This window comes from Callospermophilus lateralis, chromosome 5, assembly GCF_048772815.1.
Source record: "Callospermophilus lateralis isolate mCalLat2 chromosome 5, mCalLat2.hap1, whole genome shotgun sequence".
Classification (NCBI taxonomy): Eukaryota; Metazoa; Chordata; class Mammalia; order Rodentia; family Sciuridae; genus Callospermophilus; species Callospermophilus lateralis.
The window spans coordinates 37424477-37440592 of NC_135309.1; the positions used below are offsets into that span (position 1 = coordinate 37424477).

Here is a 16116-nt window from a genome sequence, read left to right on the forward strand (position 1 = left end):
AAAATAATTTTTTTAAATGAGAATGATCTTGGAGAAAAATAATAGGATTTAAATCAGAACATTTAGCTACTTAAATTTTTTTTGAATGGCATTTTTTTCTTTTTCTTTTTTATTAGTTCTAATTAGTTATATATGACAGTTATATATGTACAATTTTGATATATTGTACACAAATGGAGCATAACTTCCCATTCCTCTGGCTGTAAATGTGTGGCATTTTGAACACATATTCTCCTTGTTTTCCACCCCCCCCCCCCAGAATTAAAATGTCCTAATAATTTTTTGGAAGAGATGGGTTTATGCTTGCCATTTTAACACAACGGATCTTTCCCTCTACAAACTTAGTTTTGTCTTTTCAGCAATTGCCTGTGGTTACCTCCAGTACAATTGTGAGATGTCGTTCATGCAGGACATATATTAACCCTTTTGTCAGCTTTCTTGATCAAAGAAGATGGAAGTGTAACTTATGTTACCGAGTCAATGATGGTATGATTTTTGAAACATTTTATAATTTCTACTTTCATTGAAGGGAAATCAGATAATAAATAAAAATGTGAAATGGAAAAAAAAAAAAAAGGGTCTGTAATCCCAGCTACTAGGGAAGCTGAGCAGCAAGAAATGACAACATAGTGAGATCCTATTTCAAAAAAATAAAAGCAATTCTTTGAATTTACCTTTATTTACCTATAATCAATCCTTCCACTCAGAGAAAGCCACTGTTAATTTTTTTTCCTATGCAAATTTACTTACAAATAAATAATTATATACTTTTAAAGCAAAAAATGTAATAATATTATTTTGTGATCACTTTTTTACATTTATTATATTGGGCATATAATAAATGGTATATTTCATGGTATTAAGACAGTGACTTAAGAAATATTTTTATTTAGAAATTGTCCCATGCCTTTTCTCTAGGGTGAAAGAAACTAAGTCCACAGACTAGCAACCTAATTCATTCACTGCTGTGTGAAGGGAGGTGGGCAGTGCTAGAAGGTCAGTTGAATGTAGTTCTCTCAATAATTGAGGAGGAAGAGATTTCTCTCAGTAACTTCTTTATAATTTATGTTTAAAGAATATCGTCTAACCAGTGACATTCAATTAGGATTAGGGAAGAAAATCAATATGCCAGTATTCACATTGAAAATTTCTATAATTCCAGCTACTGAGGAGGCTAGGCAGCTGGACTGCAAGTTTGAGGCCAGCCTCGGTAACTTAGTGGAAGGAAATTTCACTAAAAATTGAGAAATAGAGGAATATAAGAGATTTTGTAAAACCAGTTTTATTGTTTGTGTATTTTTTAAAAGTAGAGGAAAATAAAGATAGCTTAAGAAAACTTTTACTATATAGTAATTCAGAAAATGTATGTATAGTGTGTAGTGCACCTTTATAATCTTATTGGTATGTGTTTTAATATACAAAATGAAATTGTGATAAAGGTGGAAACCTCTTTTATATGTATGCAAGCCAATTTCACAAACTATAGCTTACCTTTTAGAGTCCATAGGGATTTTAATTACTAAACAATTACTGGGAAGACAGGTGCAATGATAATTAATTTAAAAAATATTCTGAGCACTAATATAAGTAGTAGGTAATTGATATTCTATGTCTTAATAATAAATAAAATGTACACTCTCTTATGGTTTTAACCTCTGAAGTGGTTTTACCATGGCTTTTCAGGTCCAGCCATTCTATACTTTTCATATGTCAAATGTTAATCCTTGTATAACTGAAATTTAGGAAAATAATTGACGTTTAATGACAGTTTTTCTTATCTTTTCAACTGATTTTCAGAAAGCAGTTTTAGTAAAAATTGAGAGGATAACAAGAGATGGGAAAAGAAAAATCATAATGACTGTAGTTGTAAAAATAAGAGATATTTAGTGCCACTTGGTATGTGAGGAACTTGAATGGAACTTTTTTAAAAAAGTGAATTTACTAACAAACAAGTGAGTTTAATTCTTAATATTTAGACTATATTGAATTAATTCTAAACCCCTAAGTTAAGAAAATGGCCAAATGCAAGGTATATTAAATTAATCCTTTCAGTAACATTGTTAACTTTATACAGTACCTGAAGAATTCATGTACAATCCTTTGACAAGAGTTTATGGAGAACCTCACAGGAGACCTGAAGTTCAAAACGCTACTATTGAGTTTATGGCTCCTTCAGAATACATGGTAAGCTTTCATTTTTTTAAACAGTGTACACATTTCATAATATTGGATTTTAAATTAAAATATATAGTATTCTTTAATAAAATTTTATGTTTTTAAATTCAGAAAGTATACTATTCATTAAAAAAGCAATCGGTAGATAAGAATAAGTTTGAAAAGTAAACGTGTATATAAAGTTCCACTGAAGTTTTTTGTATGTTCATCAAGAAATTTGCAGTATAATATAGGAACCCTATTTATATTTGATCATGCCCAAGTTTTTTCTCTTACAAACAATGCTGTGATGAACATCCTCTTGTAAGTACTTTTATACTCTTCAGAAAGTATCTGAGACCTTGCATTTTAAAGATAATTATGCCAAATGCTTAGCACTTTACATTTTATAGAGCACTTACATTTTTATCATCACAAGTAATACTCTAAGGTAGGGAAATGGTGTTAATCCTGTTTTACAGATGTGAAAATAAATTTAGATTAAGTGACTGGGCAGTAGTTGGAAAAAATTCAGGTCTTTTGATTTCTTTTCTCTTTTGCTATGCCATAATTACCCTTAGGGAAAGGGAATATGAAGATAAAACTTATCACCAACCTTTAATAATCTAGTATTTTAATGTATTTTTGTGGCATAGTCTTTATCTTGGCAATTGGGTTGATTATACTGAGGAATTTATGAGAGGTCAGTGTCTTGCTACGGATAAAAGATTTGATGGTGGTTGGTAATGCTTTCTGCAGAATGACTGTCTCTTTGGTGAATTAAAGTCAGAAGAGCAGAAGCATTTGTTCTTTTGAATTGAGCTTCATAAGGCCTTTTATCGCCCAGGTTTTGCCAAAATGGCTTCCCTTAAATTTGGAAACTGGCCTATTGCAAAAGATTTTTACTCTTTCCTGGCTTACCTCTTACCTCTTTTTTTTTTTTTTTTTTCCTGGCTTACCTCTTGAATGACAGGTTTTATGAATTTGGCAAGTGATATATGCAAAAATATATAAAAAATAGTGTACTGTATGCCCAGTTGTGATTGTGGCTTTGATGCTTTTTTTTGTTTGTTTTAATTGAAAACAAATCTTTGGCCAGGTGTAGTGGCAAATTTCTTTAATTCCAGCTACTGAGGAGGCTGAGGCAGCTGGACTGCAAGTTTGAGGCCAGCCTCGGTAACTTAGTAAGACCCTATCTCAAAATAAAAAAATAAAAAGGGGCTAGGGATGTAGCTCAGTGGTAGAGTGCCCCTGGCTTCAATCCCCAGTCCTCCCCACCTAAAATAAAAAGAGGAAATGAAAACAAGTCTTTGGGGATTTGTAAGTTTATAGAATACATAGTCTTAAATTTTTGTGGGATTTAAGCTAAAAATGTTGGTTAAATAATCAGCCAAGGCTAACTTGATTTGTCACTTTCGTAACGATCATTTCCCTAAATTGCAAAATATGCTCACATAGAAATGTCAATAAAATGTAAATATACAGGTTAACAAGTAAATACCTTTGTTAGTACTGCATAACACTATATAGGTCAATTGAATATGACTGATATTGCCATGAGCCCTTCTGATCACATTTCTTCCCCTTTCTGTCCTAGAGAAAATACTCTTGAAATATGGCAATCACAGACTCATTTTTCCTTTAAGTATGCATTTATAAACACTATGATGGTAACTTTACTGTTCTCTACTTAGTATATAAATAATGCATATTTTATGGTTTTGCTGTATGTGAACCCAACAAATAAGTTGAAATTTAATCCTATTAAATGTATTTAATGAGATTCTTCTTTTCTTTAGTTACGACCACCACAACCTCCAGTGTACCTCTTTGTTTTTGATGTGTCTCACAATGCAGTTGAAACTGGATACTTGAATTCAGTTTGCCAGAGTTTGTTAGACAATCTGGATTTGTAAGTGTCTCAATTCAGCTTAAACCTGAAACTAATGGTGTTTGCAAAATGAATGACTAGTTTTCAAAATACAAAAATAAGTCATGTAATTTATGTTCTAAAAATTCATTTAAATCACTTAGGTATTACTGGGTTTTTTTTCGGGGGGGGGGAGGGTTGGTAATACCTGGGATTAAACCCAGGGATTCTTCTATCACTGCTGTGGTCTTTGCCCTTTGCATTTTTTATTTTGAGACAAGGTCTTTCCAAGTTTCCGGACTGGCCTCAAACTTGTGATCCTCCTGCCTCAGCCTCCCAAGTCACTGGGATTACTGCACCCAGCAGTACTCACTTTTTCTTAAGAACATTATTTTCAAATCTGTAGTAAGAAGGAATAATAATTGAATGAACTGCCCATCTCTCAACTTTATCATCTTCAGTATTCTGTTGTTCTTGTATCATCTAATCCTCCTCCTTTACATGCCTATAATCCCAGCTGCTGGGAGGCTGAGGCAGGAGGATCATGAGTTCAAAGCCAATTTCAGCAAAAGCAAGGTGCTGAGCAACTAGTGAGACCCTGTCTCTAAATAAAATGCAAAATAGGGCTGGTGATGTGGCTCAGTGGTTCAATCCCCGGTACAAAAACAACAACAACAACAACAACAAAACAGTTCCTTTAAAACAGATGCTTTTGCTCCTCTTTGTTTTAAATAAATGCATTTAACAATATAAAATTCATGGGGCAGGGGTTGTAGCTCAGTGGTAGAGTGTTCACCTAGCATGTCTGAGGCACTGGGTTCGATTCTCAGCACCACATAAATAAAATAAAGATATTATGTAAAGATATTATATCCACCTAAAACTAAAAATAAATATTTTTAAAAAATATATAAAATTCATACAGAGTTTTTTAGGGATGCACTGCCTACATTCACATTACATTTTAGTGTTGCTATATGATTTTATTTATTTATATACTTTTTTGTTGTGCTAAGAATTGAACCCAGGGCCTTGTTCGTATGAGACAAGCATTCTACCAACTGAGTTATATCCCCAGTCCAATATGATTATTTTGGGGGGCATTCTTACCCCCCATCCCCACCCCCAGTGCTGGATTAACTCAGGGCTTGTACAGGCCAGGCAAGTAAATGCTCTATAACTTCATATTAGAAGTTGGATTGCTGTTATTCCTGTTTTTCACTGATTATTTGGCTTATGTGTGTCATGTTTTCCATTGAGGGGGATGTTTTCATGGTTGTAAACATTGGATGGTTTAAAAATTTGTGTTGGACCAGTTTCCGTAATAGTAAATTAGATATTTGCATGTAATAATACTTAGCAGATATTTTATGTGTTTTATAAAACACTCTTCTGAATTTGTTTTTAGGCTTCCTGGCAACACTAGAACAAAAATTGGCTTCATAACATTTGACAGTACAATTCATTTCTACAGTCTTCAAGAAGGTCTCTCTCAACCTCAGATGCTAATAGTTTCAGATATTGAAGGTATATGTTATATACAAATTTAATGAACTGTGTAAGGAATTTTCTATTTTGGGAGTATTCATGACCTGGCAAATTAGTAGTGTATGGTATGAGTCCGCTATGTGGAGAAAATATTTGAAAATTCTATCTGGAAAAGAATTTATATCTAGATTACCTAAAGAACTCCTATAAGTTAACAATAAAAAGACAAATAGCCAGTGAATGAGTGGGTAAAGGATTTGAATAGACATTTCTCTACTCATTATACAATATTCAATATTTTAGGGATAGAGGTGTAGCTCTCGTAGTGTGCATGCTTAGCTTGTCCAAAGCCCTGGGTTCAATCCCCAGCACTTCCCACCAAAATTTCTATAGGTAGATTTGATACATGCTCTACAGCATTAGTTATCAGGCAAATACAAATTAAAAGTGCAATGACATGTCACTCACACCAAGTTGGTGGCCAAAATGAAAGGTTTGGACAATAACAAAAATTGGAAAAATCATATACTGTTAGGGGAATGTGAAACGGTGTAGCCACTATGGAAAACAGTCTGGCAGTTCCTCAAAAAATTAAACAGAAGCCAAACACAGTGGCACACACCTGTATTCCCAGTTACTTGGGGCACTGAGGCAAGAAGAATAAAAAATTCAAGGCCAGCCTGGGAAACTTGGCAAGATCCTGTTTCAAATATAAGTAAGGTCTGGGGGCATGCTTGAGACTCCACGTTCAATCCCCAGCATCACAAAAACAACAAAAAAAGAAGGTCCAAGGGGATATAACTCAGTGTGGGGTGCCGCTAGGGTCAATCTCTAGTGACACACAGAATCATACACAAGTTAAAGTTACCATATGACTTAGCAGTTCTACTCAATGGGTGTATACTCAAAAAAACAGAAAGCATATCCATAGAAATTCATATATAAATGTCCAGGGCAATATGACCAAAAGTGGAAACAACTGTATGCCCATCATCTGATGAATAGATAAACAGATATAGTCTTTTCTTATGATGAAATGTTATTCAGCAATAAATAAAAAAGAATGAAGTACTGATGCGTACTAATATGGATGAATTTTGAAAATATTCTTAGTGAATGAAGCCAATCACAAAAGAGTACCTATAGTATGGCGCTCTCTCTCTCTCTCTCTCTCTCTCTCTCTCTCTCTCTCTCTCTTTCTCTTTCTCTTCTTTTTTTAAGGTTGTAGATGAACACTATACATTTTTTTTATTTATTTATTTTTCATGTGGTGCTGACGATTGAATTCAGGGCCTCCACGTGCTAGGCAAGCACTTACCACTGAGCTATAATTCTAGTCCAGTATGGCTCTCTTTATGTAAAATGTCCAGGATATGCAACTCTATAGGAAAAGAAAGTACATTAGTTGCCAAGAACCTGGGGAAAGTAGTAATGGGAAGTAACCATGATTTCAGGTCTTCTTTTTGAGATGATGAGAAAGATCTGGAATTAGATGATGATGGTAGTGGAAAAGTCTGTGAATATATGTATATTAAAAAATCACTGAATACTCTTTTTATTTTATTTATTTATTTATTTATTTATTTATTTTTTAATGTGGTGCTGAGGATTGAGCCTAGAGCCTTAGCACATGTTAGGCAAGTGCTCTACCACTGAGCTACTTTCCAATCCCTTTTTATTTTTTATTTGGAGACACCAAATTGCCCAAACTGCCCTCAAACTTGTGATCCTCCTGCCTCAGCTTCCTGAATAGTTAGGATTACAGGTATGAGCCACCATACCCAGTTCAGACCTCTTCTTTTCATGAGGGTGAATTTTTTAAAGAATAAAAGGAAGAAAACTGAACAGTTGGCAATAGAATTTTCATATGACAGCTAAAGTAAACATTTAATATTTTAAGTTACTTATTGTATTTTTTTTAACAAACTTCATAATTAGCTTTATTTTTTTGTTAGCAAAAGCAGTATAGAAACATAGGAAGTGATTTTCCTCATAATTCACCAACACCTATCTTCTCTTCCTAGTTTGCTTTCCTTCATCTAAGGAAGGGAATTAAATTCCTAAGCAGGAATAAATGTGAATTTTGAGAGGCTCACCTAAAGTGGTTACATTAGTACTTTTTTTAAAATATTTTTTTTAGTTATACATGGGCACAATATCTTTATTTTGTTTATTTATTTTTATGTGGTGCTGAGGATCTAACCCAGGGTCTCATATGTGCTCTACCCTGAGCCACAACCCCAGCCCCCACATTAGTACTCTTTCTAATTGTTTTTTTTTTAAGTTGTTCAAAACATTACAAAGCTCTTGACATATCACATTTCATACATTTGATTCAAGTGGATTTTGAACTCCCATTTCTAGTTGGTTTTGTAGTCTCATTAGTTGGGGCATTGATGTGGGTCTTCTTTAAGAAAAAAGTATCAGTGTTTGGAATGACGGTTATTCTGTATAAAGGTTAAAATTTTGTGTGTTGCCTCTTTTTTTTTTTTTTAATGCAAAGAGTATCTTTGGCTGGTTTGCAGGGTCAGCCATAAAAAAAAAGTAAAGCAAGATTCTTTAAAAGAGTTGCTGTGTTTAACCTAGGAAACAAAACACTTGCACAAACCCTTACTGAGTGCTTACAGATCACTGTTTACTAATTGGGAAGCTATTTACCTTCACTAGTCATCAAATAACAAGAAAAGTTGCTGTAAATACCCAAGTCAGTGCTGTGCTGTTTTGGTAGCTCTTTGGACACGTGTTGTCTATAGTGAAGGAGCCGGCTTTTCTTTAAGTATAAAGTAGTGAATTGTATCAGTGTTGTGTATTTGGAACATTCTTAACAGTTTAATTTTGTTTAAAACAAATATTTACTTATTCTTTCAGATGTTTTTATACCTATGCCAGAGAACTTATTAGTAAACTTAAATGAAAGTAAAGAGGTAAGATACATTTTCCTACACAACATGTTTGATTGAAATATTGAAGGCATATTTAAAAAAAAATTTTTCTTAGTTGCGCATGGACACAATACCTTTATTTTACTTATTTATTTTTGTGTGGTGCTGAAGACCAAACTTAGTGCCTCACACTTGAGGCAAGTGCTTCACCACTGAGCTACAACCCCAGTCCTGAAGGCATATTTTTTAAATGAACTTTAAGTAAAATTTTACTGATTGCTTTGACATTTCTAAGCTATGTAGCATCTTAGCTTGCTCTTAGTTTAAGTTCATTAAATGAACAGTTCTCAAGTTCAGTCTCATGCCAATCATTTTTAAGTCTAATGCAACAAGGTATTTTAGTAGGATAGATGAGAAGCCTGTTCCAGAGAGGAGCAACATCTGAAGGAAATATGTCTTGCCAGCCCTTTGGGAAGTTGGGAGGGTTGCTGAGATAAAGCTTCTCGTCACTACACAGAAGCACATGAGCCAGGCTGCTCTCAGTGCCCTTTGCTTTTCTGATTCACAGAGTGTCATTGGGGTCAGTTCAGAAGAAACTCTTATTACCTGCCTGGAAATTGCCATGACATAATACACTGAGAGGTGAACAGAATGTGTCTGAATGGGGATGTTGTCTACCCTGTACATGCATATATGCCATAGGGGTAACATTTTAACTAGCAAGTCTATGGTCTCTGCTGTTGGCAGTGGTCACTGTGCCATGGTGCAAAGTATTTTTCCCCCATTTATTCTCTTTATTTGTACAACCTCACCTGAATAGATAGTTGGTTTTGATTTTTGTTTTTCTTTTGTAGTGATATTACAAGGTTGGCAAAGTTACTGGATATCTTAGATTTTGCAACAGGGAAGAATTAACTCATGTTGGAACTTAAAAGAATAAAGTGTAGAGGCGACAGAGAAAGCCATATTTCATGGCATGAAAATAAATCAAATTTCTAAACTTATGGTTCTTTTGGATACATTTTGGACTTATAGTCTTGCTGGGCTATTGCATGTGCAAGAACTGTAAGGCCCCAATTTTGATGTCTTGCTTGCCAATTTATAATGTTGACTTAAAATGGCTTTCTTGTCATTTGACCAACTTCATTGTTTACTGTAGTGTCTGTAGATTCTCTGATCATCATCATGACTCAATGTCTTTGTCTTTTGTATTAGATACTGACTTATTATGAAAATAATTAATTGTAACACTCTTGAGTTTTCTTTATTTACTTCACAAGCTTGTTCAAGAATTACTGAAAACTTTGCCACAAATGTTTACCAAGACTCTGGAGACCCAGAGTGCCTTGGGTCCTGCACTTCAGGCTGCCTTTAAGCTGATGTCCCCAACTGGTGGTCGAATGTCCGTCTTTCAAACACAGCTCCCAACTCTTGGAGTGGGAGCCCTGAAGCCACGAGAGGAACCCAACCAAAAATCATCTGCTAAGGTTAGAAAGTCATCAAGTGTATGATAAGATTAATGCTGGTGCTTTGTCCCTTTGACCATAGGGTTTTTTTTTTAGCGGGAGGAGGCAGGGAAGATTTCCAGTTGTGAGGAGGAGGAATTATAAGGAAATAGGTAAATGGTTTCACTTTTATATGAAACCCTTACTATATTTTTCTCTACCTGATTCACCCAAGCCTTATTTTTAATATCTTTAGTACCACTAGTCATCCAGCCTGGCTTTGAAGAGAAAGTCTGGGAGACTAAAAGAAAGTACTTGCTAAGCTGGGCATGGTGGTGCATGCCTATAGTCTCAGTGAGTTGGGAGGCTGAGGAAGGAGAATTACAAGTTTGAGGCTAGCCTGGCAATTTAGCTTGACCCTATCTCAAATGTAAAATAAAAAGAATTGGGAATGTAGATCAATGGTAAAACACCTTTGGATTCAGTCTCCAGTACCACTTATAATCCCAGCAACTGGGAGGCTGCGGTAAGAGAATCTCTAAGTTCAGAGCCAGCCCCAGCAATTTAGCAAGCCCCTAAACAACTTAGTGAGACCCTGTCTCAAAATAAAACATAAAAAAGGGCCAGGAATGAGGCTCAGTGTTTAAGCGCCCCTGGGTTCAATACCTGGTACCTGCCCCCAACCCTCAACCCCCAACTCCCAACCCCCCAAAAAAGTGGAGTTAATGTACTTGCTAGGGACAAAGGGAAACCCGGATGACCAGCTAGGAATGGTTGTAACTTGGTATATTGACAGCCTCAGATTGCATTTGAGTACCTCATATGTATAAACTTACAATTTCAGAGGTTTTTGTGTTTTTTGGCACCCAGGGATTGAACCCAGCGTCACTTAACCACTGAGCTACATTCCCAGCCCATTTTTATTTTTATTTAGAGACAGGGTCTCATTAAGTTTCTGAGGCTGGCTTTGAACTCTTGATCTTCCTGCCTCAGCCTCCTGAGTTGCTGAGATTACAGGTGTGTGCCACTGTTCCCAGCTAAACTTAATGGCTTGAGACCTGTGTTTCCCAAAAGATTATGAGAAGTCAGTATAATATATTGATTATGAAGTTACTCCTGGAGTCAGACTACCTATACATTCCACTGCTCTTTAGATGTGTGAACTTAAATAGTTACTTCATTTCTTTGTTGCTTTGTTTCTGTGTATATAAAGTGAAAATATTGATAGTATCTACTTCTTGGGGTAGTTGTAAGGACTAAGTAGATATTGCATATGAATTATTTAGAATGATTCCCAGCATACTGAGTATTTGCTAGATTTTAGTTATAATGACTATCTTTGCCTATTACAAAATTAATATGATAGAGGTATTTTGTAATATATTTTTTTTAGTTGTAGGTGGACACAATACCTTTATTTTATTTACTTATATGTGGTGCTGAGGATCGAACCCAGGGCCTCACACATCCTAGTCAAGTTCTATATCACTGAGCTCCATTTCTAGCCCATAGAAAATTCTTAATCAGTACCTGATTCTTAATGAAAAAATCAAATAGTAAAAGCACTATAGATTATGTAGAATCCCTAGAGACAATTGTTATTGACACCTTGCTATATGTAGGTGTGTATTTACATTTTTGATAATTTAATAATTTTTTTTTAAAAAAACCTCTTTGTAATTTATTCATAGGAAATACACCTGACACCTTCTACTGACTTCTATAAGAAATTAGCATTGGACTGTTCTGGTCAGCAGATAGCTGTTGACTTGTTCCTTCTCAGTGGACAATATTCTGATTTGGCTTCTCTGGGTAAGTGTTTCCTGATGATTTTTTTTTCCCTTAAATGAGTATCAAAATGGTGTTTAAATGATTTTATTTCATTGTTTTTTGTTTTTGTTTTTCCCTAGTACTGGGAATTGAACCCAGGGCCTTGCATATGCTAGGCAAGTTCTCTACCACTGCGCAAGTTCGAGGCTAGCCTCAGCCATTTTGCAAGACCCTTAGCAACTTAGCAAAAACCTATCTCAAAATAAAAACAAAAACAAAACAAACAAACAAAAAAAGAACTGGGGATGTAACTCAGTGGTAAGGTGCCCCTGAGCACTTGCAATATTCCTGCTTTAGCTTTCCAGGTAGCATAATGGTATTCTAGGTAGAGGACAAAAGTAAAATTTTTATTCCCAAGTTGGGGATATAGCTCAGTTGGTGGAGTGCTTACCTCGCATGCACAAGGTCCTGGGTTCAATCTCCAGCACCACCAAAAATAAATAAATAAATAAACAGATATGTAGATAGATAGATTTATTTATTTACTTATTTTAATATCTTTTTTAGTTGAAGATGGACACACAATATCTTTATTTATTTGTATGTGGTACTGAGGATTGAACCCAGTGCCTTATACATGCCAGGCAAGTGCACTACCACTGAGCCACAACCCCAGCCTGATAAATTTATTTTTATTCCTTCCAGAGAGTTTTGGAAGAGTCAGTTTTGGTTTGGATATTTCTTTTTTTGAAATGGGCTCTTACCCAAGCTGTATTTTTTTTTTTTTTTCCCTAGTACCAGGGATTGAATCCAGGGGTAACCACTGTGTGTGTGTGTGTGTGTGTGTGTGTGTGTGTGTGAGAGAGAGAGAGAGAGACCAGGGATTGAACCCAGGGCTGCTTAACCACTAAGCAATATCCCCAACCCTTTTTTATATTTTATTTAGAGACAGAGTCTTGCTGAATTGCTTAGGGCCTCACTAAGTTGCTGAAGCTGGCTTTGAACTTGGTGATCCAGCAGCCTTAGTGTCCTGAGCTGCTTAGTGTCCTTATAGGTGAGGGCCACTGCACCCAGCTTTAAGCTGGTCTTAAACTTGTGAATTTAAGTGATCCTCATGCTTCAGCCTCACAAATAGCCAGGACTATAGGTGCACAACATTATACCCAGTTTAACAGTCAATTTAATCTACTATAAACTTCATAGTCGTCTTGTACTCTAATTTAGTAGAGGAGAAACAGAAAAATGTCTACACTACTATTTAGAGGAATAGAATATTCTTTTTGACAGTTACGGAATGGAATATTCTTTTGACTTGAGAAGTTAGAGAAAATTGAATCAAATGTCTGCACTTATTTTACCATAGTAATAGGAGGTAATGCCACTATTTGAAAAATGTGTATGTTTTCTTCCAGGGTGTATTTCTCGGTACTCAGCAGGTAGTGTCTATTACTATCCTTCTTACCATCACCAGCACAACCCAGTCCAAGTACAGAAATTACAGAAGGAACTACAGAGATACCTCACTCGGAAAATTGGCTTTGAGGCAGTTATGAGGATTCGGTGCACTAAAGGTGAGGATGCTTTTTAAAAAAAACATAGGAGTAAATATTGTTTTTTTATACCAATAAATACAAGTTTTCACTTAGTTTTTTCTTATAGGATTTGCCATTCTAAGATACTTTGCAGGCTTTAGTATATGCAATTAAGGAGAGAGAAGAAACACTATTAAAATATAGGAACCCTTGTTAATATGTTAAAAATTTAAAAAATGGTGAATGTTATACTATGTGAATTATTTAAGTTTTTTTTAAAAAAGAGACCATGTCCCCAAAGAAAATAAAAGTATATTATTGATGGATTTTTATTTTACTTATTGAACAATAGTGGTGGGAAATCTTTTATTTATTTGAGACAGGGTCTTGCTATGTTACCTGGGCTGATCCTGAACTTGCCTCAGCCTCCCGAGTAGCTAGGACTACAGGTGCATGTCATCACACATACTTTTTTTATTTTTAGTAAACAGTTATTTTTATTTAAAAAATTATGGTAAAATATACATGAAATGTACCACTTTAAACATTTTTTTATTTTTGCTTTTATTTGTTTATTTGCAATGCTGGGGATCAAACCCAGGGCCTTGTGCACTCCTGACAAGCACTCTCCCAGTTCAGTGGCATTGAATACATTCTCATTGTGCAACCATTATTGTTACGCATCTCCAGAAGTGGAAGATCTTTTAATTTGTGCTCTAATTCTTGATTTCTCATTTCTCTATATTATTAACCTGCTCTACTTTTTTATTCATATAACAATGTTTTGTATAACAGGAATAAGACAATCATGTTTTTAAGTGCAAAAAAATATATGAGACATGTAGGGAAAAAAAGATAAGGATCTACTAACATTTTAAATCTGTCTATATGAACTTCTCTGTTACCCATCATTATAATAATTCAGTCTTGCTGAATTAATTTTTATTTAATAGTTTTTCAGCATTTATGTTTTTGAGGGTTTTTCTTCAGTGTTGGGAATTGAACTCAGGGCCTGTTATATAAGTTTTTAGCTATATTACTGAATTACATCCCTAGCCCCACTTGTTTCAAAGGATACAGTTGTTGGATCCTATTCATGAAGATTGCCAGACCTCCAAAGTGTCAATTTCTACAGATATTGGTTCCTAATTAGGGGAAATACATATTAAAATTGCTTATGACTTGTTGTAGTTGGCCAGTTGGATGCTATTTATAGGTACCTTTTTTTTTTTTTTTTTTTGTACTAGGGATTGAACCCAGAAGTGTTTAACCACTGAACCTCATCCCCAGCTCTTTTTATATTTTATTTTGAGATAGGGTCTCACTACTAAGTTGCTCTGGGCCTTGCGAAGTTGCTAAGCTGGCTTTGAGCTAATGATCCTTCTGCCTCAGCCTCCCAAATCGCCAGGTGTACAGGTGTGTGCCACTGTGTGCAGTGGTACCTTACTTTTCACAAACAGCCTGGGGACATGTCAATAAACTAGCCTTTGCCCACTTGCTAGAGTGTTTAATCTAACAAAACTTTGTGGTTAACCTATTTAGGTTTCTCTTATTTTATTTTATTGCTACTAGGGATTTAAGAAAGTTTGTGGTTACCTTATTTAGTTTCTTATTTATTTATTTGGTACTGGGGATTGAACCCAGGGCCTCACAAATGCTAGATAAGCATTCTCTACTACTAAGCTACATCCCAAACTCTTTTTTTTTTTTTTCATTTATTTTTTAGTTTTAGGTGGACACATTATCTTTATTTTTTATTTTTATGTGGTGTTGAGGATCGAACCCAGTGCATGCCAGGTGAACGCACTACCGCTTGAACCACATCCCAAGCCCCCAAACCCTTTTTAAAATTTTCTTTGAGACGGTCTCAATAAGTTGTCCAGGCTGGCTTGAGATCCTCCTGCCTCAGCCTTCTGAATTGCTTAGATTATAGTCAATACACCACTGCACGTGTTTTTTGTTTATTTTTCTGTTTTTAACCAGGTCTTAGATGCCTATGTACATGTAGACCTACACCCTTTTTTTCTTTCTGATTGCTGTTTTAAAGTTGATTTTTACTTCATAAGCAAAATATACATTTGTTTTTCTTCCAGAAGCCCTGAGTTTGATCCCCAGCACCACAAAATAAATAATTAAATTAAATTAAATACATTTTTGCTACAGTTAAACTCCTATATTGGCTTGTGTTTGGGGACACGCATGCACATGTGCACTCTCTCTCACACACACACAGGTACATTTTCACTCTGTTCTTAGTTACTGTAACCACTTTGGTGTGTATTCCACTTTTCTGTACATTTAAATACTTAAGTATCATGTTGTATTTGCATAAATAGATATTTTCACTCAGTGTTTAATTTTTTAATTGTTTCTTTTAAGAATTTGTTACCAAGGAACTTATTCTTTTTTTTTAATTATTTTGAGATATTGATGGACCTTTATTTTAATCATTTATTTATATGTGGGCTGAGGTTTGAACCCAGTGCTTCACACATGCTAGGCAAACGCTCTACCACTGAGCCACAACCCCAGCCAAGAAAATTACTTTTTTTTGTTTTGCAGTACTAGGGTTTGAAACCAATTGCTTTTTACCATTGAGCTACATTATCAGCCCCCCCACCATATTTTTTTTTTTTTTTTTTTTTGCTTAGTTGCCAAGGCTGGCCTCAAACTTGCAATCCTCCAGCCTCAGCCTATCAAGTTGCTGGAGTCGATGCTTACTCAATAAATCTTAAAAATCCATTGATTTTTTTCTAGCTCAGTGGAAGAGTGCTTGCCTAGCATATGTGAGGCACTGGGTTTGATCCTTAGCACTACATACTAATAAAATAAAGCTCCATCAACAACAAAAAATATTTTTTTAAAAATCCATTAATTTTAATTCATATAAAACTTATCTCGGGCTGGGGATGTGGCTCAAGCGGTCGCGCGCTCGCCTGACATGCATGCGGCCCGGGTTCGATTCTCAGTACCAC

General features: G+C 35.1%; 1 protein-coding gene across 3 annotated transcripts in view; it reads left to right on the plus strand.

The window, feature by feature from the left end:
* Sec24a (SEC24 homolog A, COPII component) overlaps positions 1-16116 on the plus strand; it is an 87348-nt gene that overhangs the window by 30739 nt on the left and 40493 nt on the right. For all 3 annotated transcript variants that reach the window (XM_076856497.2, XM_076856496.2, XM_076856498.2), the window contains exons 8-15: positions 360-486; positions 2075-2184; positions 3954-4066; positions 5433-5551; positions 8381-8436; positions 9675-9881; positions 11531-11651; positions 13022-13180. In XM_076856497.2, coding sequence (XP_076712612.2) covers positions 360-486; positions 2075-2184; positions 3954-4066; positions 5433-5551; positions 8381-8436; positions 9675-9881; positions 11531-11651; positions 13022-13180 — 1012 coding nt within the window. The remainder of the gene's footprint in view (positions 1-359; positions 487-2074; positions 2185-3953; positions 4067-5432; positions 5552-8380; positions 8437-9674; positions 9882-11530; positions 11652-13021; positions 13181-16116) is intronic.